At 43.5% G+C, this 24851-nt stretch overlaps 1 protein-coding gene across 4 annotated transcripts in view; it reads left to right on the forward strand.

The window, feature by feature from the left end:
• Positions 1 to 24851, forward strand: part of RAD51B (RAD51 paralog B) — a 443129-nt gene that overhangs the window by 24706 nt on the left and 393572 nt on the right. Inside the window, exons 1-4 of one of the 4 annotated variants that reach the window (XM_068162069.1) lie at positions 17041 to 17071; positions 18742 to 18835; positions 19605 to 19718; positions 23535 to 23651. In XM_068162069.1, the coding sequence (XP_068018170.1) occupies positions 18752 to 18835; positions 19605 to 19718; positions 23535 to 23651 (315 nt within the window). In that variant the 5' untranslated portion in view covers positions 17041 to 17071; positions 18742 to 18751. Of the gene's footprint in view, positions 1 to 17040; positions 17072 to 17209; positions 17538 to 18741; positions 18836 to 19604; positions 19719 to 23534; positions 23652 to 24851 lie in introns of those variants that run through there. The other 3 variants (XM_068162066.1, XM_068162068.1, XM_068162067.1) reach the window with 3 other exon arrangements.

A 24851-nucleotide genomic window follows, 5' to 3' on the forward strand; every position in this document is an offset into this window, starting at 1 on the left:
TGCTTCAGTATGGTTCTTCACCTAGTATTTTGGGGATGACAGTTGCTTTTCTTTTTCAGTTTTCACTGAAGGGTCCCTGTGTGCTTTTCACAAACTAGTGAAATAATTCTCACTTTAAACCTTGAAGCAGGTGAGGATTAACCCCAAAGAGCACCAATCAGGAGCTGATGAAAATGTCTGGACAGCAACCAAGTTGTTTTAGAACTGGGAAAGGGAGTTTAGTATTTCACCTGTTCACCAAGTTTCCAGATTTGAGGAGTGTTAAAAGTTATGAGGAAGTGGGGAACTGAAAAATACTACCCAGGTTCCACCATCTGAGGCTGTCCAAAAAATGCTTCTGTACATCATCACATTATTTTGTCTGCCCAAGTCAAAGCTGGCACATGAAAGGACTGTCAGAACTAATAGGCAGCACACTTCTATGCTGTATGAAATAGGACTGATAGTTCTCTGCCACATAATCCTGTCTCCATCAGTACTTTTGGGCAAATATTGCTAGGGGCAACAAGCCATGTTAGAGGCTAAACAGAGATGACCATCTGCTCTGTCAGCTCATGTTGTTGCAGTTACCACAGAGCTTATCTGTGTTGTTTCTGTTGTCAGACCACTCATCTGATACCACAGCTCTTCCTATTGCTCCTGTTTCTCCATCAGCAGTAACCTGTCCCTGTCTGTGCCTTTCTGCTGCAACTTTATGTCCCCCAGACTTCTTGTCTGAACCTGACCTTTGGCAATTTAACACAAATAGGCTGATTGCTGATGGACTGAAGCTTCCATTAAAGCCCACAGCAGCTACAGTTGTCATTGCTTTGGAAAACAGAAAATACTTTACACACTTGCCTTCAGGCACAAGTATAGCAGTAAAATTGCAATTACTGTTCAGTGCCTTTGCTGTAACACCACACAATGGTACATAATAGGCTTTCAGAGCTAAATTCAGCAAAAAGCTTCTCTGGTCAATCTCTCTGAGTTTCAGTGTTTGTGGAATAATGCATAAGTTCAATGGATCCTTCCTCTAAATGGATACATGCATAGTGTGTGAGTGTGTGTTCAAATGCATAGCTGATGGCCTCCACACTACACTACTGACTGCATTGTAGCTACTGCTGGCAAAGAAAAGCCATCAGCTGCTTAGCTGCCAACAGCTCACTGCCACTTCCTTAAGCATAAGAAATGCAGAGAAGATCCAAAATTAAGCCCCACATATACAGGAAGCAGGTTAAGATCCGAGTTAAGTACTCTTGGCCTTGCAAGCTGCATGTCTGCATACTTTGGTATGTGGGAAAGCTTCAGTTTGATCTGACAAGGGGTTAAAGCTTATTGATGAGCACTCAGCTCAAAGAGGGAAGTTAGGCTCACATTTTTCAAAGGCGTTTTACATAAGGTTTTGGAATCAGACTAATGTCTAAGGCAAATATGACATACTGTCCTGCTCCATCTTTAACAAAGAGGAGTTATCACCTTGGGGACCTTCTGATGTCTTTGCTAGCATTTGTCTTCTTCCTTTCTGTGTGCACTCATTGCTAATGAGAATGATGTATACCTAGCCTTACTCAGACCCATCTACTCTTCTTCAGCTAAGCCACTGACCAAAAGTACTCCCTCCCACCCTGGCTACTATGCCAGTCCTAAATATCCTTCTGTTCTTCTGTTGTTCCATCTGTTGTCCGCTGATTCCTGTCTCACATCTCTAATCTCAGTCATGCCACAATTCTCCAGACCAGGATTTGTCTTTTTGTTGTAACATTGATGTGAGCCTGTCCCCAACAAGATCTGTACATGCTATGATATCATAGTAAGCACTAAAGAAGTCTCTTGGAGTCTTTTAAGAGTAAGAATAAACATCCCAGATCTGGTCCACTAATAAAGCAGCTAAAGCAGCTTGGCCAAAATGTCCACAAGGCACATTTCTTGCCCCTTTCCATCCAGTCTTGTCTCCCAACATCATGCAAGAAGGAAAACCCCTGCTGATGACCTGAACATGCCAGCAGTGCCAGTGGAGGGGAGCACAGCTGGTGGCACACTAGGACTGGGACTCTTCTGAAGATGACACATGTATGTCCACATGACCTGGATGTTGGCATGCTCTAGGAAAACACATTTTTAGTGTTACTGGATGGTCATCTAGGTCTTCAGCAGGCACTGATTGGAATTAGCATGATAGGCATATTTTAGTTGACAATGTGATGACAAAACACAGCTGCCCTCTGATCTCTTAGTAAAGGCAGCATGGCCCCCAGTGGCTTGCTATGGCAACACCAGCATAGGCTATAAGTGACCCAGCCACTGGTCTCTGGGCAAATGCCAGGCATGCACCCAGCATGATGCTGGTGGGCAAAGTGATTTTGCTACCATACTGTGTCCCAGCAAGGCTGCCTGTGACACAATTGGATGCCTGTGACAATTGGATGTTAGGAAGAAGTTCTATACAGAAGGAGTGATTGCCCATTGGAATGGGCTGCCCGAGGAGGTGGTGGAGTCGCCGTCACTGAGGGTGTTCAGGAGGAGACTTGATGGGGTGCGTGGTGCCATGGGTTAGCTGTTTGGGTGGGTTGGATTGGTTGATGGGTTGGACATGATGATCTTGAAGGTCTCTTCCAACCTGGTTTGGTTTATTCTAAATAAAGGTTTTATTCTAAACTGAGGTTGCCCACGAAGCCATCTGGAAGCCTGGCCTTGGCTGCTGCCATGTATGGTACATTAAACTGTATTTCTCTGCTTTACTTCCCACTGCCTCAATCCTGTCCTTCCTCTCTTCATCACAACTGCCTCCTGGCAAGGTCTTATTGCATGTTAGGGCTTTGGTGTTTGTCTCAACTTCCTGGTTTGGATCTGGTGACTTAATGCTAGCCACTTGGTAACTTTTCCTTGGCCAGAGCTCCACAATGCTGTCATCTCCACCGCTTCATGGTCAACTTCTCAGGGCCTCTGTTGTCTTTCCTTCTCCTCAGGAATCCCTGCTCAGCTCAGTGGTGTCCCCCACCTGGGTGCTGCCATTCAGTTACACAGCTTTTACTGCCATCTCCTCCTCATGTCTCAGACCTCTGTTTTCCTCCCAGCCTTGTCACCATCTCTCCACATTTGCATTTTTCTCAGCTCACAGATTCACAGATTGCACTGGATTAGAAGGGACCCTCAAAGGTCATCTCGTTCAACCCTCCTGCAGTGAGGAGGGACACCTCTGACTAGATCAGGCTGCCCAGGGCCACATTAAGTCTGATCTTGAATATCTCCAGGGATGGAGCCTCAGCCACATCCCTGGGTAACTTACTCAAGTATTTTATCACTCTAATTGTAAAGAGCTTTCTCCTTATGTCCAACCTGAATTTACCCCTTGTCTTATTACCACCAGCCCTTCTAAACAGTCCTTCATAAGTCCCCTTCAGATACTGAAATGTAGCGGTAAGGTCTCCCCAGAGCCTTCTCTTCTCATTGCTGAGCAGCCCCAATTCTTTCAGAAGATGTGCTCCAGCCCTCTGGTATTCTATTCCCAAATGAGTTACGAGCAACTCAAACCAAGCATAGTCAGAGCAGACTTCTGCTCCCCTTTTGCTTCTTACATTCCCTGCTTTCATTCTTTCTCCCTGGCAGACGCATTACAAAGGGGGGAAGCAGAGACAACAACTCTGACCTTCTCTTCTACTCTCCTTTATTTGCCTGGCCTTTACATCTTACTGCCTTGTCCTTAGCCTCTGAGGCCTCCCTGGACTGGTGCTGGTGTTCTGTATGCCTGTTTCTCATTATGCATTGTGTACACAAGATGTTTTCCTCAGCTGACCTGCTGGAACATACCCTTGTCCCCATGCCAGTCTGTCTTGTCAGCCCTACAAACCCCAGCATATTAAATCATCTGTGTATCTATTTCACGTATTTATGGGTGAGGTACTAATCCCTGCATAGTGAAAGGGTCATATGCACAAAAGGGGAAACAAGGACACCAGCATTAAAGGCAGAAGTGGGGCAAGGGGAGACTGAGAGCATCAGCAGGGCAGATGTCAAGGAAGAGAGTTTACAGTGTTGAAAAAAAAAAAATGCATAAAACTGAAACAATAGCAGACAAGCCACAAGCCACAGCCAGGGAGGTGGTGGAGTCACCATCACTGGAGGTGTTTAGGAAGAGACTGGATGGGGTGCTTGGTGCCATGGTTTAGTTGATTAGATGGTGTTGGATGATGGGTTGGACATGCTGTTCTCGAAGGTCTCTTCCAACCTGGTTCTATTCTATTCTATTCTATTCTATTCTATTCTATTCTATTCTATTCTATTCTATTCTATTCTATTCTATTCTATTCTATTCCCTTGCCAGTTCTGCACTGAAGTTCTCACTTTTCCTATTCCCTGTACCTGCATCTTCAGACCAGAGACCGAGTCCTTCAACTGCTCAAAAATGCATAAAGATATTAAAAAACCAGCAGACACCTGTCCTTCCTTTCACCCCAGTGGGAAAGCTGATCTGTCAGACATCCATTTGTGAAGTTAGCCCTCCCAGGCATCCTCACTGAGTGCTCCATCTGAGCCTGTGCCCCTGTGTGAGCAGCAAAGCTCTTCCCAGCTTCCCCAGCAGAGCTCATACACTGTAGATCCCAGTGGGCCAAGGGTTTGCATGTTGTGCAGTTACAGGGACGCCCTGAAACTCAGCTTTGTCTCCCATCTATTCTGTGCTATTACTTCCCCAGGACACAAATGCAGGTGAAATGTCTGTTGGATGCCACAGAAACCGCTAAGACTTCAAACCATGGTAAAATAAATCTTAAAGCAATCAAGATCCTGCTGTGTGCAAGAGCTCCTTTCACATTGGGTTGGGGTTCTGCAATGAGTTGAACTGGAGATCTGACAGTTGCATCCCAGTCATATTTTAACACAATGGTTCCACAGAATTATTTCACAGAATGGTTTGGGTTCCAAGGTACCTTAAAGATCATCTAGTTCCAACTCCTCTGCTGTGGGCAGGGACACCTTCTACTAGACCAGGTCATTCAAGGCCTGGCCTTGAACACTTCTAGGAAGTGGGCATTCATATCCTCCCTGAGCAACCTGTTCCAATGTCTCAACACCCTCACTGTAAAGAATTTCTCGTCTAAATCTACCCTCCTCAAGCTTCAATCCATTCCCTTTTAGTCCTGTCACTACAAGCCCTTGTAAAAAGTCCCTTCCCAGCTTGCTTTTAGGTTCCCTTCAGGTACTGGAAGGCCACTCTAAGGTCTCCCCAGAACCTTCTTTTCTCCAGGGTGAATAGCCCCAACCCTCACCGTCTGTCCCCACAGAGGAGGTGCTCCAGCTCTCTGATCAACTTTGTGGCCTCCTCTGGACTCACTCCAGCAGCTCCATGTCCCTCTTATGCTGGGGGCACCAGAACTGGGTGCAGTATTCCAGGAGGGGTCTCATGAGAGCAAAGTAGAGGGGCAGAATAACCTCCCTCATCCTACTGGTCACACTTTGATATTATCTTTGCTATTATCTTTGGGTTCGTAAGACTTATGAGTGTATTTGGTTTGGCTGAGCTGGAGTTAATTCTCCCCAGAACATCTTTTTAGTGCTGTGTTTTGCAGTGCTGTAGTTTGGTGTTGATAATACACCAGTGATTCGGCTGCTGCTGAGCCAAGCACCAGGGCTGTACTTAGCCAACATTTCCTTGCCCCAAGAGTATGCTGAGAGATGGGCAAGATCTTGGGAGGGGACACAGCCAGGCCAGCTGACCCAAACTGTCCAGAGGAGTATTCCATGCCTTAGGACATCAGCTCAGATATAAAAGCTCAGCAAAAGAAGGAAGTGTGGGGACATTTGTTGATGGTGTTTATCCTCCAGGGCAACCACTACGCATATTGGAGCCCTGGTTCCTGGGAGTGACGCAACATCGTCTGACTTGATGGGAAGTAAAGAAGGACATCTTTGTTTGCTTTTGCTTCCACGTGTGGCCTTTGCTATTACTTTGCATCCCATTAAATTGCTTCTATCTTATTATGGGCATTTTGTTATATTTTCCCCTCTCCCCTGTCCATCCAAGCAGGGGAGTGATAGAGCAGCTTTGGTGGGCATTTGGCCCCCAGCCAAGGCCAAACAACCACAATGAGTATTTGACAATTGGATATATCTAAACAAGCTGTTAATTTGGTTCCAGAAAATATCAACCTAAGTGAGTGACATGGAAACAAGTTGCCTAATAATTTTACCTGAGTGTGAAGAACTTTGCTTCCCCACCTTGCTGGTTCTCCAGTCAATATTCCCAGCAATTGCAATTATAAGGTAGTCCTTCTTAACAGACAGCATTCTGCATACTCAATTATGGCCAAACACTTCAGAAAATGCATTTGAGAAGATACAAATAACAATAATAAGCTTCACAAAATCACAGAATCACATAATATATATGGTTGGAAGAGCCCTTGAGGATCATCCAGTCCAACTCTTGACCCAATACTGAAGAGTCAGCACTAAACTGTGTCCCTAAGCACCAGGTCCACATGCCACTTGAACAGCCCCAAGGATGGTGACTCACCACTGCCCTGGGCAGACCATTCGAATGTTTAATAACACTTTCAGTGAAAAAGTATTTCCTAATATCCAGCCTAAACTTTCCCTTGGCTCAGCTTGTAACCATTTCCTCTAGTCCTGCCAGTTGTCATCAAGGAGAAGAAGCTGGCCCCCTCCTTGCTCCAACCTCCCTTCAGGTAGTTCTAGAGAGTGATGAGGTTTCCCCTCAGCCTCCTCTTCTCTAGACTGAACAATCACAGCTCCCTCAGATGCTCCTTGTAGGTCATGTGCTCCAGACAGACAGCAGATGCTTCAAGCAGATTCTATTTCTCCATGTACACTGGGTCTCCAGAGAGATGACACATTTAGGGTCAAGATCTTTAGAGGCTGGCTCCACAGCCCCACAGGAGGATTTTTCTGTTTCAAACAAAATGTATCTGTAAAACACAGGATATTCTGCCAAGCCTTCTATATGGAGCAAGCAGGAAATACTGCTCCCAAGAGAGATTTTACCTACAGTTCTGTCAGGGATAGCTTTTATTATAATAATAGCATTTGATCAAATAGCCCTCAGTACTGCAGCACCTTGCAGCCTAAGCTGAGCCTGAGCAGAGGAGCAGTGCTTACTCACTGGGCTGTTAAAAGGTTATTCATGTAGGGGAAAACTGTCTGCCTCCATAAAGGCAGGCAGAACTGGGTACCTTATTACAATATGGTGGTTCTGAAACACACATATCTTGGCCAAACCAATCATCAGCTGGCCAGAACAGAAGGCTTTGTAAGAGAGAGACTCATGTCCAAAAATGCAGCAAAAGCACTTAGGCAGTCCCCACTGTACACACCAACAAGCCAGAGATGATCTAAGTTTTAATGAATTTTTACAAAGAACTGTCTCCTCTTACTACCAATTATTTTATCTGCTTTGCATACTGAAGGACTGAGCAAGCCCTGCTAGAATGGGAATTTCCAATTCTGCATGACTTAGGAATCCAAACCTTGGCACCAGTCCCTCTAAAATCCAGTCTGAGTGTATCAGTAACTATGAGTACAAACACAGGCACTCCAGAGTGCCATCTCATAGCCACAGTGCTTAGGAGCCATTAGAGACCCACCCAGTTGCAGCTTGGCCCAGTGCAGGCAGGTGGTTCACTCCCAGGCTCTGTCAGGGACTGAAGTTGGGCTATCCCAACAAGGAGTGCCTGTGCAGCCCATCTGTTTGCAAGGCAAAAACATGCACCAGCATAGGCATGGGCTTTCCCACACCAGCTTCTGAAAGGAAGGAACAGGTAGCATCTGTGGTCTGGATTAATTTCTCCATTGTCCTGTGTTCATGCAGATACTCAGAGTTTGCAGGGCCAGTAAAAATTGCTACTAAATCACAAAGGGAATGTTTTATGCTCACTGGGTGCTCAAATAAGTAACAGCACTGGAGGAGAGACAGAAGGAATATGGACCTCACTTATAACTACGTCAGAGAAAAATGCTTCAAATTTCCATGACTGTTTTCCTAAGGAAGGAGCAAACAGTAACCAAGGGAACCAGGATTTACCTCAAACACTGAAATATGCATAAGAGAAAGGAGCTGGTTATAGCAGGTACCCTCCAAAGCCTGCATGTGCCACATGAGCATTGGTTTGGCTTTGCGGTGTGGCTGGCTTCCAAACATGAACTGCCCCACCATGTTGCCCCCACCCTCATGCCCAGAGTTTAATGGTGCCAGAAACAGTAAATGTCAGGAAGTGTTTGTGCAGTAGAATGTAGAAACTATGGATAGCTAAAGCAGTGATCACCAGAGAGGCTGTGTATATATTAAAGAGCCCTTAACTAGATGTTACAAATAGTCCTGATTTCTATTTTTACCCTGCAAACAGCTGCCGTGTCCTATAGTCCTCTCGCAGGGGAGTATATCTAGCAATGAAAGAAGTATCGTTCAGGATGCCTGTCAGAATGTGCTTTCCTGGCACCCTGTCCATCCCCTTGCTAGGGATCAGCAGCACTGCCATAGTCAGCCTCAGGAGACCAGTGGGTCAGGACATCCCTGTGACACCTTCTAGAGAAACAGGGGGTCTGCAGTAATTGTCTGAGCTCCCCCAGTCAGTAAACCAGATACAAATGCCACATATGGCCATGATGTTTGGACCTTTTTCAGGCTTGGGAGTAAATGAGTTTCTGAGGGGTATGTCTGCAGCACAATCTTTCAGAAGCAATGCAATAATAAATTTCATTTTACTCAAGTCATCAGGCCTTCTCCTTGCTGTATATGAACAATGTCTTGTCCTTCTTGTATTCTCTCAATATCCACAGTTTTGTGACTGAAGGGGTGGCAGCAACTTGCTTTTTTTTCCATATTTTGAACAGGCAGAAGGAGAAAATGGAGGTAAGCAGGATAAGTTAGCAGTGGGGAGGAGAGACTGAGGGGAATTCATGCCCACCCTGAACTATTTTTTTCCATTTCTTTTAAAATATGTAGTTTTGATGTTATGTGTGGACTTCAGTTGTTGATAGACTGGATGAAAAGAGCCAATGTGTTCCTGGAGGCATTTTTGGCAGCTATGAAGGAAAGCTATCCAGTTAAGAGCAGCAGCTAACCCACAACAAAACTTAATCTCTAGCCAAAAGCTTAATGCAACAGAAACCAAACATCTGCCCTTCTTGGGCACTCTGAGATGGAAACAGAGGTCTTGGCTTCTGGGGTGGCTCCAGAATTGTTTTTCATCTTCTGACTCCCAACAGACAGCAAAGCAGGATATGTGCACTCACTCTGTGGTTTAGGTCAGAGACTGTGGTGAGGACTGGCAGATGCCAGACTCTCAGAATTACAGCTACAAAACCTTAGACTGAACCATAGGCAGATCTAGTACAAATAACAGTATCCCTCCCTTGCCCTCTTAAACCTTCTGCTATTTCTGGCCTTTCTCTCCCGGAGTCTCTTTTCATACACAGCAGATTGAGACCATTATCCCTGGAATAGAGAGTGTTCATGCTGCTTTTTTTCCCCCTACACTGTATTTCATTCCTGACCTCTGCTGCTTTTTTACTATTCCAGTCCTAGTTTATAATAGGAAATTGAAAGCCCAAGTATTTTCTTCACATCTGACATTCATTCATCCTCCCAGCTTCTTTTTTTACTCTGTCATATTAAAAACAGAGAATAAAGCCAGCCAAAACTGTGTGTTTATGGTACACATTTTTAATTCCCCAAAACCTGATTCTGTTCTTAGTTTTTCTTTGTGTAACTTTATTCAATTCACTGACCTTATTCTGGATCCTCACCAATGCAAGAAAGAACTTGGGTGATATATTTAAAGAGGATTTGTTTTAAACATAACATTGAATGTGAAGACAAACATATTTCATGTTCATCTGCCCATCTCCCAGCCTCAATGGCTTGCTTACATTCCTAATCTTATCATTCAAGCCCACATATTTGAAAAGTGACCACAGATTTAGAGTGGCTCGGGTTTTATCAGCTTGAGACTTTTCCCCCTTGGTTTTCTTCAAATGGCTCCAGTTAAAAGTACAGTAACTGTGCACCCTTAGGGCTGAAAATATTTCATGTTGGAAGTCCTAAAATCAAGCCAGCTCATATCAGAGGCTTTTAAAAGTCATTTGGCCTTTGTATGTGAGTTGGTCAGTCCCCGCAGAGAGGTGATGGGCAGCCAGCTGAATTAAACTGTTGATACCATAAGGCTGCTGAGTCACACAGCCAGGGATACACCTGTCCCTGCTGATGCCATAACAGCACAGCTACGATCAAAGTCAGTGATGAATGCAGGATGGCCTCATCTTCTGTCAGCTCTGAGGTATCCTTCCTTATGGTGCACTTAGCAAGGCTGGGGGTGTTCTCATTTCATGCCCTTTCCCTGTTGGGTGTGAAAACTCCTGAGGGCTGGGAAAATATGCCTTTGGTGATGATGGATTGCATTGAGCTGTGATGCTTCCTCTATATTTATAGGCCTATATCTTAAAGACCATTGAAACAAAAGTTCAGCTGTTGGACAATTAATAGTTTAGCAGAACAGCTAATCATGCATACAGCTTCCTGCTGTACAAATATCATAATTTACTTCAGTTAAGTATAGGCTTAATTTGCTGCATAGTTCATTTAATACAATTTGCTGTAATGATTTAAAAAGTTGCTGTGACTCTACAAAATCAGTTTGTCATGTGTAGTCCTTGTAGGGTGAGGATAACATGATCATAGCTATGGAATGATGCCCAAACACTGAATGGCAAACATGCTTGCCTGGGTAATCTCTGTAGTACCCAGTTTAGGATACTAGAGCTCTACCCATTTGAGGATACTAGAGTGATACTTGACTATATTATTGCTGTGCACTCATCCCAGTAAAATGGGTAAGAAGCACCATGCTTCAAGGTAAAAAAAAAAATCACTACAAAATCAATCTGATGTCTTTTATCCTCTGTGGAAAAATTCTTCTAGAATTATCCATTAAGAGATCTCTTGCATCTGTTCATCAACACTGCTAAGACACAGGACACTGGGTCTCATTTGAAACTGCTTGAGTTCCTTTCAGCTGTGTGTGGGAATGAGTAATATTCAACTGCAGAGCATGAAGATGTCTCATTCTTTCAAGGCCAGGCAGAAAACTGTAAGGCACAAACACTGTGGGAGTGGAGACCTTCCTCTGCTTGCTTTGCTCAGGTTTGGTGGTTTCTTCTCTTTTCCATGCCCCTCATCCACCTTTGGACAGTTCTGAGGAAGAGGGGTGAGACATCTGGAGCAGTCTCCTTTGCAATCCCAGCCACAGGGATCCATGAAGAGCACTGCAAAAGCCAAAGGCTCCAGACAAAAACGATTAATGGAATGAAGTGTTCCAGGCTTAGTTGTTTGAAATAAGAGCTATTTGACTCAGTTCAGCTGATGGTTTATCAGAGTGATTAATCTGTAACATCACAAAGTGAAGACTGCTTTTCCAAAAACCAAGGCACTTTCACTGCCATTATTGATTTGGAACAAGCTCCTTAGGTGGTGAGCTGAATAAAAATAGTCACACTGGAGGTTTTTTTGATGTTGTACATGAAGGAATGAGTCTTATCCTTTTTTTCAGGGGCACCCCCATTTCTGGGACCTGCACCAAGATGAATATCTGGGATCTACTGTTCTCTGCTGGTGCTGTCCATGCAAAACCCCTCATCTCTCAGTAAAGTCCACCATCTCCTTTTGTCTCTTTTATCCACTAAAGAATTTCACAGATGGAGCGAGGGCTGTACCTGAAAGCAACAGATGTCCAACTGTAACTGATAAAATCAGGCAGCATTAGTACTGGTTTCATGGGAGTCTGACTGTGTGTGATGACGAGGGGTACACAGTGCACTTTCTCTACTGGTTGCTGCAAGGTGCTTGCATTTTTCCAGTCTAATTGTAGCTTCTCAATAGAGGTTGGCTGCTGTGAAGGGTCACAGGGTATTACTCTGGATGTGAATGTCCTCAGAGAACTGAGTTGATCAAAGGGGAGCCACTGAACCATTGACTCTTCTTCCATAGATGCTCACAGTGAAACAGATCACCTTCATGGGACAAAAGTCTAAATATAGCTCAAGTTTCTGAGTAATAGAGTATGTTGTAGTTTTCCCATGCTTTAACAACAAAAAGCTGCAGTGGGGACCTAAGCTTACCTCAGTCAGATTTTGTCTGCTTTGTGCAATGCTCCTAAAGACCTACTACTGGGATATTTGTAATTTCTTGGTCTATTTCAGCATCCCAGGGAATGCTGCAGGAAGTGTCATGGCAAGAGTGGCAAGGCCAGGTGACTGCAGGCATCACTAATAGGATAACCTTAGCACCTCAGTAAACAGAAACTCAAGGCAGAAAAAAAAGGGATGCTGGTAGGGAACAGGCAAAAAGCTAGAGTAGGTCAGGTTTGGTTTATGTAGGGTAAATATGGTTTAGCATGTACAAATACAGATCTGCTCTAGTAACAACAACTCCACATTGTGCCATTCTACCAGCCCATGGCATTCTCATCTAACAAAAACTTAACAGGGAAATACAAAAAGCCCAAAGGCTTGAATGACTCCTGCTGTCCCTTTAACCAGAAAAAGCTAAATGAAGTGGGAAGCTGATCATGGAGGGCAATCTGCTTAGACAAGTACAGGCTAAAAGTGGAATAATCCCTGAGGTCTTTCATTTTGTTTGCTGTAGTTTGAGCACAAAGAAAATGCAGTTGAATTTGTCAAAACTGTAACGTTCAGGTGGGTCTTGTCCTTCTGCCTGCAATAGCAGTGAAGGTGGCTAGTCTGCTTTTTTGTGAAAAGGGCAGGAGGTACAGATGCTCCTTTTCAAAAACTCTACATTGCTGCTCAATATTTCTGAAATGCTTTTGGAGGAGATAGGTAATTCTGAATCCATGGTGGCATGTGTGAAGAGGTAGAAAACAGAAATGCCTTCTGCCTCCAATGAGAAAAAAGCCGCTTTTTCCTAGATATAAATGTGTGTGGTCAGGTAGGTCCTCACTAGTACCTCAGAAGGATTCATTATAATTGGGTTTAATCCTTCCTGAGAAGGAGGAAAAAGGTTATTACCCAAGGAGAAGCATTTGTCTTGTTCACAGACTGCTCAGAGGTCTGTTTTTCTTGATCTGTTTACTTTAGCAAATGATAACAGTGAAGTGCTGAGCAGCTTGTAGAAACAACAGAAAGATGATTTCCTTTACCTCTACCCTTCTCTCCCTAGAACAGATGCAGCTGGGAAAGTCTCAAGTGAAGTAGCTTTGCTAAAGCTGTGCTGGTATGGACAGCATGGAAAAGGAAGCATTTTTAACGAGGGCAGGTGCAGGCCCCCTTCTGAGACACTTTAAATTCTTTTTTATTTTCTTTTTTTTTTTTTTTTTTTTCCTTTTTAAGACTGGGGAACCTCATAGTGTTGCAAGTAAATCTCCATCTCCTTCGGGGAGACAGTAATGGAGAGAACACTGGAGGCTCCTTTGTGTGCTGTTATTGAGCAACCTCTTGAGTCCTTAATCCCAGGAAAGCATTGGCTAGTCAATAAATGCTTTCCAGTCTTGTGAGCACATGGATATGGTTTTTTTTTTAAAGAATGTGGTAAGCATCAAGTAGATAACCCCAAGGAACAAGACTGTCTTAGACTAATTAGACAGTAGTCAGCAGAATTGCTCTGAATAACTGGATTACCCTTGTGAGTCAAGAGCTGTTGCTGTGTTCTCATAGACTGAACTCTTTTGGGGAGACATTTTCCCTTCACAGGGGCAGGGCAGCACTGCTAATTTTAAGGCAAGAATGGATAGCTGGAAAAGAGTCATAAACCTGAGGACTTCAGTCAGTATCAGTGAGCTGATGATGTATTAGCAAGTAAATGATATAAAATGCTGCAGAATGTGAAACAATTATCTGAAGATGATCTCAAAAGGCTGTCTTGGGTTTGAGGGAGAAAATTTTCTAATTATTCTGTTCCAGAAAGGAACAAAAAAGTGCCATTATCTTTAAGTTCTGGACCCTTCCAGATTTACTTAACTGCTGAGTATTTATTTGGATAAGAACTGTTAAGTAATTAATCTTGTGCCCTTCAAATTAGATTCTGTCCCTTTCGGCTTGTCTTTTAACAGGCTAATCACCATTCCCTTTTTTTGTTGTAATTAGTGTGTTTGATGTTAGAGCACTCTACTTCTATGGGACTTTGTTGTTGCTGTTCTGCTTTGCTTTTCTGTTAAGTCTTCTCCAGTGCTGCCCTTTCAAAGGACATTCTTAAATTACTGTGGTGAAGCCCTGCTTTTATAATGTATTCCTCTCTTATCTTATTAGTCCCTTTTTATTATGCATTCCAGGGGCAGCTAAAGGCTTAGATTAGAAAAGCTCTCTGCTGTATCATGCCTGACACAAAAGTCTGTTGGGCCAGAACCACTTACTCTGTTTACAGTCTAAATAGCTAAACCCAAAACTGAGAAGGAAAACAGATACCCTGTCACTATGGGGCTTGGACGAGGTCACAGAGCAGAGTGTTTGCAGAGTGCCCTGACTCTGCAGTGACTACTGTTCCTAGGGAATACGTATGGGCACTGTGGAGCTGCCTGCTGTGTTGATGACCAGGCATATGTGCCTAGTCATATTACCTGTCCTGATTAGCCCCTGGATAGGTAATATTAACCTTCTTGAGTTACATGGAGAAGATGAGGCATGACACCAGTAGATTTAAAAGTGTATCTGTATATCTGAGAAGTAGAGTGGCACAGTCATGACTCCACTGAGAAATGAGATGCAAAGGACGCCAGTGTATATTGGTTTTGCTCACAAAACTTCTAAACTACCCAGCTGGTAAGAACTGCTTGCTTTTCTCAATGTCCCCAAACAGTTCCCTGATTTAATACAGGTGTTCTGTTTTTGTAAAAGTTGGTAAGAAAGCCTGTTGGCCTGAAGTTAAAGGGAAACCCCAGTTGCATTTGTGGAAGGAAAAATAGTCATTAAAGCAATGTTACTTTTCTCTGCACCTCTGATCAGAAGGTGAGGCTCCTGCCACTGCCGTATCTAGCAGGAAATAGTAGTCCACAACAGGTCAGTGGTCCAGAAATGATCATGTTCTCCTGTATCCACTGAAACTACACTGCAGCAACAAATACCCTTTCTTCTTCCCTAGACAGCTTTTGTCAATTGTGACTTTGATATTTCAAGTACACTTTGGAAGTCCAACTACACTAGGAGGAGCTCTTCCTCCATTCTATCTCTTCTCTCCTTGTTAGCTAGCTGTCCACTAAAGCTCTAAGTTGATTTTGTGTGGGCTGCTTACTCCCTGTCCAGCTTCTTGAATCCGTTGAACTTCTTTGGGCATGTAAACTCCCTTCAGGGTAGGAATAAAACACTAATTCCAAGGACCCTTTTTTTTTCTGTTGGGCATTTCATGACAGTCAGCTTTTCATTATGTTTATCCTGTTTGCTAGTTTGGAAAATTGGCTCCAGCGCGCTGTACTTCGGAGCTTCACTGTGACATTTCTTTTTCAGTAAAGCCAAAACCCCAGCCACAAAGTTCCAAATACATGGGCCTTTAGGAAGTATCTTGGGTAATACTGGTCCAGTTTTCACTTCAGTTAGGTTAATTTCTATGACTGTAATGATTATATAGACAACATAGTTTCAGTACTTCCCAATATAAACTAGAGTTGGAAAACAGTATCACAGTATCTCAACTCAACACTATAGCCATTAGTAACCTCTAGATGTTAGTAAACTATAGACATTAGTAAACTCAACACTACAGACATTAATAAAGTCATGCCAGTTGTTTTGATGACCCATTCCCTGTTAAATTCACATTACAGGGTACTACCTTATTCAGTCAGCATGCATTTCTCCTGGAGCTGGTGGCAGATCAGAGAAGAACAAGAGGACACAGTCTCAAGCTGCACCAGGGGAAGTTTAGGCTCGAGGTGAGGAGAAAGTTCTTCACTGAGAGAGTTGTTAGCCATTGGAATGTGCTGCCCAGGGAGGTGGTGGAGTCACCATCCCTGGAGGTGTTCAAGAGGGGATTGGATGTGGCACTTGGTGCCATGGTTTAGTTCATGAGGTCTGTGGTGACAGGTTGGACTCGATGATCTTTGAGGTCTCTGCCAACCTTGGCGATTCTGTGATGAGCAACTGAAGGACCTGGGGCTGTTTAGTCTGGAAATGAGGATGCTGAAGGGAGGCCTCATCACTCTCTAAAATACCTGAAGGATGTTGTGGAGGGGCTGGTGCTGGTCTCTTCTCACAGGTGACAGAACAAGAGGGAACGGCCTCAAGTTGCAACTGAGTAGGTTTAGACTGGACATTAGAAAGAAAGTTTCCGCAGAAACAAGTGGTCAGGCATTGCAATATGCTGCCCAGAGAGGTCACCCTGGATGTGCTTGAAGGTCGTTTGGATGTGGTGCTTGGGGATACAGTTTAGGGGTGAGCCTTGTAGAGTAGGGTTATCAATTGGACTTGGTGATCCTGAGGGTCTTTTCCAACCTGAATGTTTCTGTGTGATTCTGTGTATCACCAAACATTTGTAAGCCCTCAATCTGATGACAGAATCAGGATTCCAGGATTTTTCACTTATATGTGAACGTACACATGGCACTCCTCCTGCTTGAGATTCTGAGTTTTGTAGGTGGTATATATGCACAGGTTAATAGGAATTCTTAGAAGCGTGACAGCACTGTGAAAGCCAAGTCCTGAAGATGCCCGCATTGATGTTTCCACACCTGAAGCACACTTACTCGCTCCACCTCAACAGCTTGTCTCGGTGGCCTCGAGCAGGTGCTCATGTTCACAGGCGGGGACAGTTACTGCACACCCCCTCGTCTCCTCCTTCCTTCCACACCTACTGCTTCGCTTCTGATGGGGAACAGGGGCGGGAAGGACGCCGCCGTTATCCCAGCCACAGGGCAGCACGCGCGTGCACAGCACAGCCACCTTCCTGCACCAGCCACCTTCCTGCATTTCCCGCCTACCCGGCCCCGGAACCACGGCTCCCGGCATGCCCTGCGCGCCACAAGCTCCCATGAGTGCGGAGGGTTTGGGGCGATCGGAGCCAATCACAAGTGCGGGTGCTGCCCAGCGGGCCCGCCTTTTCGCGCGCGGCGCGGGGAGCTTTCGAATCAGTGTGGAGGTGCGCGCGCGCTTGTCCTCTGCTCTGTGGGCGGGGCTGGCCCGGCCCGGCCCGGGGGGAGGTCTAGAGCCGCGGGGTCGAGGCTGGGTTGTGGTGGGTGTGAAGTTCGGGCTGTCAGGGGCTCTGCTGGGGGTGAAGGGGAATTGGGCCTGGTCCTCAGGCTCCGGGTGCAGCTCCAGGTTCCGCACCGGGACCGATAGGGCGGGCGTGCTCGCCTGAGTCACCTAGTTTGAGTGTCAGAAGGGGGACCCCAGCGCTGCTTTCGGGTGTTGGGTTGTAAGTCACTTTCTCATTCCGGGTGAAGGGATACTGTCAAGCGCTCCTGCAGTAGCTAGCGTAAATGGGAGCCGAGATTCGGGTGTGGTTTTCTCTCTCACGGGTGCCCTCCACCTGCTCGTCCCATGACCACAGCATCAGTTGCCAGAGGTTGTGCCTCGGCTTTTGCTGACCTGCAGCTGAGCGTGGCGTACGTGCAAAGCCAGAAACCAACGGGTGTGCAGCTGGGGTAAAGGGTTACTAACGCAGCCGTTGAGTTGAACGCAGAACTCCTCACGCTTTTGACCTTCCTCCTTGTCTAAAGGGGGTTCTGTAGAAGGGTTTGCAATAAAGTTTCCATCCTGTGAAGAGGTGGATGCTTGTGTATCTGCAAAAGTTGTAGCAATTTTGCATTCTTTTCATTTTGCTTAAACATCTGACTAAATAATTATTTAGGAATATTGCCTAAATAATATGTGTGAAACAGCTATGTGCTCAAACCTGTATAGATTAGGAAAATGTGCGCTGCAGGTTAGCTGATTGCCATCCTGTGAAGCTTTAGTCAATACCATGGGATGACCAAAAAAACCCAAAAGAATAAATGTAAATAGCGGAGGGTTAAGCAGGGAAAGATTCATACTGGCATTGTGATCTTACCTACTATGTAAGATAAGGCATATCTGAAATTATGGATACTCTTTATGCATTAATTTGCTTAAGTGAATATTCTGCTATCATTACTGCCTTGGTCCAATGGTATTTTTGTTCTTATTTAGGATAAAACAATATTTATATTGTTTTCATCCTCATATGCTTAGCCTTAGTTTGAACTATGGAACTTTTAAGTGTTTGTTTTGTAAATTGTTAAATAGAATGTTAGATGGGTTTGGCTAGTCTGACCATCTTGAGTCATGCATGCCCTTCAGTCTTTCTGATGTCTCCTTTGTAGGTCTTTCCCGTTCTTCTAATATCTGTCACAAATTCTGGCTCACCAGAAATCAATGTTGTGTTCTAGCAGTATATATTCTAGTGCTAATATCTTACTGTGATTGCTAGTTGTGTTCAGGCATCCAAAGATAACCTTATTCCTTACCAGTGTAGTAGGTCATGAAGAGTTCTTGTTCAGTTCACCACTGGGTAATTTCCATTTTACATATGCCCCAGAAACATCTCTCCTATAAACAATGCTGATTCTTTGGTTCTTATTTGTGTGATCTTATATATGGTCAACATTTAGCATAACTGCTTTCAGAGTGGTAGTATAATTTGATTTCAGAGTGGTAGTATAGTTGGATTTTTCTGTATGTATACACACACAGTGGTGTATAGTTCCCTGCTCTTTAGTAAGGAGTGTTAATTGTCTGCGTAGTCATATTCTGAATATCTTTCAAATTTTCTTTTTGTTTACCCTGTAGAGTGGGGAGCATGGCTGCTAAGAAACTGAGAAGAGCAAAGTTGTCTGAGGAGCTGTGTGAAAGGCTGAGTCGCCATCAGATCACTACCTGTCAGGTGAGAGTTATTTTCTATTTTTGAGGGGTGTTTTTTTAGGGGTGGGTGTTAATTTTTTTTCTAGATTAATTTCTGGGGAGCTTTACTTTTTTTTAAAGTTGGGGACACTTCAGGCCCATCTGGCCTGCTCCCTTGTAAAAATACATCTTTAAAACAGCGTATTCCTAATTAAAATGTTGAAACTTGTATGTACTTACTACCTGCACTTCCAAAACACCTGAAGATGCTTTATTTCAGCAGGGGGGTGCAGCTGCTACTTGTACAGAGTAAGACATAAAGTTGTGAACACTGCACAAAAACACATGTATCTTACATAATCTGTCATTTGAAGGTGCTGTGGTGGTTACACTGTCAGTTCTGGGTTGATTCAGCAGTATGTTCTGAAGTTGCCCTTGTGAGTGCCTGAAGAGAGAGCCAAGAGGTCCTGTAGAGTTCAGTAGTGCGCATCATAAATAGAGAATCTAGTCCTAGGACTGCGGTTTAGAAGACATGATACATTTTCAATGTTTTTCAATGTCAGTAGACTTTGTGACTATTAAACAGTTCTGGAATGTTTGGTCTATTGAGTCTGTGGCCTTTAAAATACAAATACAACTTCTTTTAATATATTGGTGTCAGAGAAAGGTAGGAGTATAGCACAATGCTGTACAACGTGGCACAGCTGGTAAACCTGGGACATGTATACTAATTGTATACATGTGTAAATTGCATCAGGTTAGTCCTCAGTCTTGATTTCTAGGTTGCTCTGAACTGTTCTGTCATCTTTCAGGACTTTTTGTGTCTTTCCTTCTTGGAGCTAATGAAAGTGACAGGGCAGAGCTACTATGATGTGCGGAAGCTTCTTTGTCAAGTCAGTCGAGCTTGTGCTCCCAAAATGCAGACTGTAAGTATGCTTGTGTTGATTGTGGTTTTGATACAGTATGTGGGGAAAAGCTAAACAGTGTCAATGTATTTTTACCCAGGAGGCTTGGATGCCTCACTTTGCACAATGAAAATACTTTTATTTAAAATTTTAGATCTCTTATGCACTTTAATTTGATGCAATGACTTTTATTAGGCATTGTAGCCTCAAGGGGTTGTTTAGGCTTGGAGAATTGGCTCTGAGAGCTGTAGGAAAATATGACATTTTCTCTTGCAGTCTAGCATATACAAATTACTTTTAGCTTGGGCCCTGCAAATGAAAAAAACAACCAACCACCATTGTTTAATAGAAGCAAAGAATAAGAATTTCAGTTTGAATTTGTCTTAGACATAAAATTGGTGCCAGAAAATTAAGTGATCCTGAAAGTGACTTCTTCAGGAATTTTTCTGTCTGTGTAAATGAGCTGTAGTGTGGTTTATGCTACAGGTAGCCTACCTGGGGAGAGTGTGAGAAGGAAGCAGGTGGTATCACAGTATCACTTAGGTTGGAAAGGACCTCGAGGATCATCGAGTCCAACCTATCAACACAGACCCCATGCCTAGACCATGGCACCAAGTGCCACGTCCAGTCTCCCCTTGAACGCCTCCAGGGTCGATGACTCAACCACCTCCCTGGGCAACCCGTTCCAATGACTAATGACTCACTCGGTGAAGAACTTCCTCCTCACCTCGAGTCTAAACCTCCCCTGGCGCAGCTTGAGACTGTGTCCTCTTGTTCTGGTGCTGGTTGCCTGGGAGAAGAGGCCAACCCCTTCCTGGCTACAACCACCCTTCAGGTAGTTGTAGAGGGCAATGAGGTCACCCCTGAGCCTCCTCTTCTCCAGGCTAAACAATCCCAGCTCCCTCAGCCTCTCCTCATAGGGCTTGTGTTCAAGGCCTCTCACCAGCCTTGTTGCCCTTCTCTGGACACGCTCAAGTGTTTCGATGTCCTTCCAGGTAGCTGCACCTGTAGTGGCTAGGTTTTGTCTTTTTTTTTTAAATCAGGTGAAAAGATGTTTAAAGTGGTGTCTTTGGAAAAGAGAGAAAATAGACACTTCTGACCTGTGTCAATGCAGCTTGTATTTCCTGGAAAAAAAAAATAGAGAAAAGATGGCATGTCAAAGTTTATTATGTGTAACTGGCATAGTAATTGTAGCAGTATGTGAAACTTTAAATTCAGAAACATAGTGTATTAAGGTTGTTAAGATGCAGAATTAATATAATAGAATTACAGAGTATTAGATGGGAAGGGATCATCATGGACCTCAAGGTTCAGTGCATCTCAAGGGTCATCATGATCCAGCCTTATTTGGGAAAAGCATGGCCCATCACCCTGTCCAGCTGCATCTTAAAAATGGATTAAAACTTAGCTAATTTCTAGTTTTCCATCAATAACTGCTACATTGAAGACAGATGGAAGTTTTGAGTAGAATTCTTGTATCTACTTTTGCCTGTCATCCATGCATCACTATTCAGTCAAATTCCTTTGCTGAGAAGCTTGGCAGATACTGAAGTTCATCAGACAACAGTTATCAAGGGCTGTACAGCTCTGTAAGTGTGTACACTACAGAGTTGTATTTCAGAAGCAGAGGATGCTAGCTAGTTTTAGGGGATGTGGATTGAATGTTTGCAAACACAGGCTTTCAAATAGACTTCAGGTCAGAGTGACTGATGTAACATGGCTGATGTAGCAAGAAGGTTTGACAGTGTCTTTGTGTAAAAATAAATAACTAAACAATAGGCATTACAAATAAAGGAAAAATACTTTCCAGATACATCATTGGAAGCATTGGCAGGAAAAAGTGAGAGTATGCCAAGATTTACAGAAATTAGTTTTACTGTATATCTTGCCTTGCAGTATGAATTACTGAGTGAAACCTACTGAGCTTATCAGAGAGGAAGCTAGTTAATGGGTGACTTGATCACATTACATGTTGAATAGAGAAAGATAAATTATATGAGAGGCCTCTAGAGTCTAGGTGAACTGAAAAACTGAACAAGATCTAGTGATACATTTAAAACCAAATGCCTGAAATAAGACAATCTCTAAGCTATTGTTGGGAAGCATTGTCTAAGGATGTGGTCGTTTTTCATTCACTTGGACTTCTGATCTACCAATTGAATGTTTGGGTTATTTTTTCCCTGAAAGACAGTCTAGCTCGACTCTAATTTAGTGAGTTAAATGCAGAAATCACTGGGTAAAAATTTATAGCCCATGTTAGGCAGGAAGCTAGACTAGAGTATTGTTTCCATGATCTACAGGGTTTGCTTCCAGTCTACAGGGTTTGCCCTGTCAGAGGTTAAACAAACAAATGATTAAATTAAAATATGCTGCAAATCCTTCTTCAGCAGTGCATATATTCACTCTTAAAGTGAGTCTGAGCCTAAACTCCGATCCATTTGGGTGAGGTGAAATTTGTTCTGTGTGTTAGAAGCTGTTTTCTGTTTTTCCTCAGTAGAACTGAAGAGCAGGGATGGTCTGAGTAAGTTTCAAATATTCTAATATGCTTCCTGTCACAAGAAGAGAATTGTAGCATAAAAAAGGAAGATATAAGATGTCTTACCTTAGCTTGCTGGTAGAACTAGCTAGAAAGTTTTCTGATCAACCCCAGCAAAAAAATGTTCACTTAGCCCAAGAAGTATGTACCAAAACCATCTAGGATTCAATGTAGTTACTTACTCAGTTAATCATAGAATTGTTTTGGTTGGAAAAAACCTTTAAGACCATCGAGGCCAATATTATGATTCCTGTAGAAGTTCTTCCACAGTACACCACATTCCCATCAGACTGTCATAAGGTTGGGATAAGTCTTACACTTGCATTTCTCACAGGGACAGAGAAATCTGTTCTTCTGGAGTGGTCAAACTTGGCAGGTGATGGCAGTATGCTGTGACAGGGCTTTGAGAATCTCTGTTGTTGGGCCAGGAGTCTGAAAGCTCTGCGAACTCTTAACTGTGGCTAGAGCAACAACCTTAAGATCTTGGTCTGTTCCTTTTAAAAATCAAACTTGTGATCCTCAGGGTGCTCAGTGGCTGAGGAAGTGTCAGTTTTAATCAGGTGTCTGCCAGGTGTAAGCAAGACCTGTTTCTTTTGGAAACATGTTTTGATGTTTCCAAATTGGCATCTCTACTTTGTTATTTTCATTTGGGGAATCAGCTTAAATCAAACAAGAAATAATTTTTGTGAGCTGGAGTTCTGATCTTGGACCAGTTCTTCCAGTCAGTGGAGGAGCTAGCAATTCCACCTATTTTCATTTCTTCACCTGTCCTGTCTTCTTGACTAGTCTTCCTCACAAAAGTGGAAAACTATGAATGGCTACAGAATCAGCCCAGGCTTACTCAAGGACTTGGAAATCTTCAGCAAACCTTTCCTTCAATCCAGGTGGTTTCAAATTGGTAACATGTTGGCTAGGGTGTTCTTGGTTTAGGGATTCAGGTGTGTTCTCCCTTGGTTAATACATACAGCTTTGAGTAGTTTTATGGGTTGAATGCAAGCCTTACTGAATAGGAGCAGAGAAAACCCTTAACACATCATGATTAATGTGTATTCTAATATTGTGGTGAGAAAGATGCAACAAACTTCTACCTGTACTCTGTGAGCTATAAATGGGATATGAATGTGACAAAGACTGATGACCTTAGAGAGTTCCATACTTGAAGATGGAAGTAGTTTGTACACTGGCAAGTGTTAAGTCCTTCCAGGTTGGTAAAAGCAAATGCAAGATATTCTGTATTTCCATTGGAGAAAAAAGCATTTTCCAGTTTCTGTGGGTGTTGTTTTTTTCCCTTCCATTTGTAGGCATATGAAATGAAACTGAGGAAGGCTGGCAATCCTTCTTCAGCCTTTTTGTCCACCACGCTTCATGGTTTGGATGAAGTCTTGCATGGTGGAGTGTCCTGTGGATCCCTTACAGAGGTAACTTGTTTGATATGTTTTACTGCAGTTGTGCATCACACCTAAAAGTAAAAAGTCACAGATAGGTTGGATTGTCTTGTGTCAGGAGTTTTAAATACAAAACACACACAAATTTTGGGTGAGAAGTGCTATTTTTAATTAGTAGGGGCTACACTTCTTTAGTGTAGTTTTGTTGTTTGGGGTTTGTGTTTGTGTTGTGTTTTTTTTTTTTTTCCCCCAGTTACTATTTTTATTTTCCCAGCATGTTGGTTAAGTAAGAAAATGCAGGAATTAAAAAATTTGGTGACCCTGTTTTCCTTTTTAAAAAAGTGAGAACATTCCTAGGAAATCTGGGAGAATTATTGGGTGGATTTTACAGTGGAAATGTTGCAGTGTGATTTCATGGTCAGAACACAAGGTGCTGTATCCTGGGCTGTGTCAAAAGAAATGTGACCAGCAGGACAAGAGAGGTGATTCTTCCCCTCTACTTAGCTCTCATGAGACCCCACCTGTAGTACTGCATTCAGTTCTGAAGCCCCCAGCATAAGAGGGACATGGATCTGCTGGAGTAGGTCCAGAGGAGGGCCCTGAAGATGATCAGAATGCTGGAGAACCTCCCCTATGGGTAAGAGAGTTGGGGCTGTTCAGCCTGGAGAAAAGGTGTCTTCAGGGAGACCTTATAGCAGCCTTCCAGTATCTGAAAGGGACCTACAAGAAAGCTGGGGAAGAGCTTTTTACAAAGGCTTGTAGTCCTAGGATGAGAGGGAGTGGACTGAAGTCTGGGTATTAGGGAGAAATTCCTTACAGTTGAGGGTAGTGAGATGCTGAAACAGGTTGTCCAGGGAAGTCATGACTATACTCTCCCTGGAGATGTTCAAGGCTAGAGTGGATGAGGCCTTGAGCACCCTGGTCTAGTTGAGGGTGTCCCTGCACATGGTAGGGGGTTGGAACTACATGGTGTTTAAAGTCCCTTCCAACCCAAACCATTCTATCAACTGGGAGTTTATTTCAGTACTGACTTTACCTCAAGTCATTATTTTTTATGAAGGTGCAGTGAGCAAGTAGGGCAAATATGTGACTCATATACACATGAGAATGCCTTTCCACAGCTTTTATATCAAAATGTAACTACTTTATGATATAAACATGTAATGCATTCTTCTAAAAGGGGCTGTAATGACGGCCTGTCTTATATGCCTACATTGCAGCCCTTGAAGTTGC

This window comes from Melanerpes formicivorus, unplaced genomic scaffold, assembly GCF_026170545.1.
Source record: "Melanerpes formicivorus ecotype bairdi unplaced genomic scaffold, bMelFor1.0.p_v2 SCAF_62, whole genome shotgun sequence".
Lineage (NCBI taxonomy): Eukaryota > Metazoa > Chordata > Aves > Piciformes > Picidae > Melanerpes > Melanerpes formicivorus.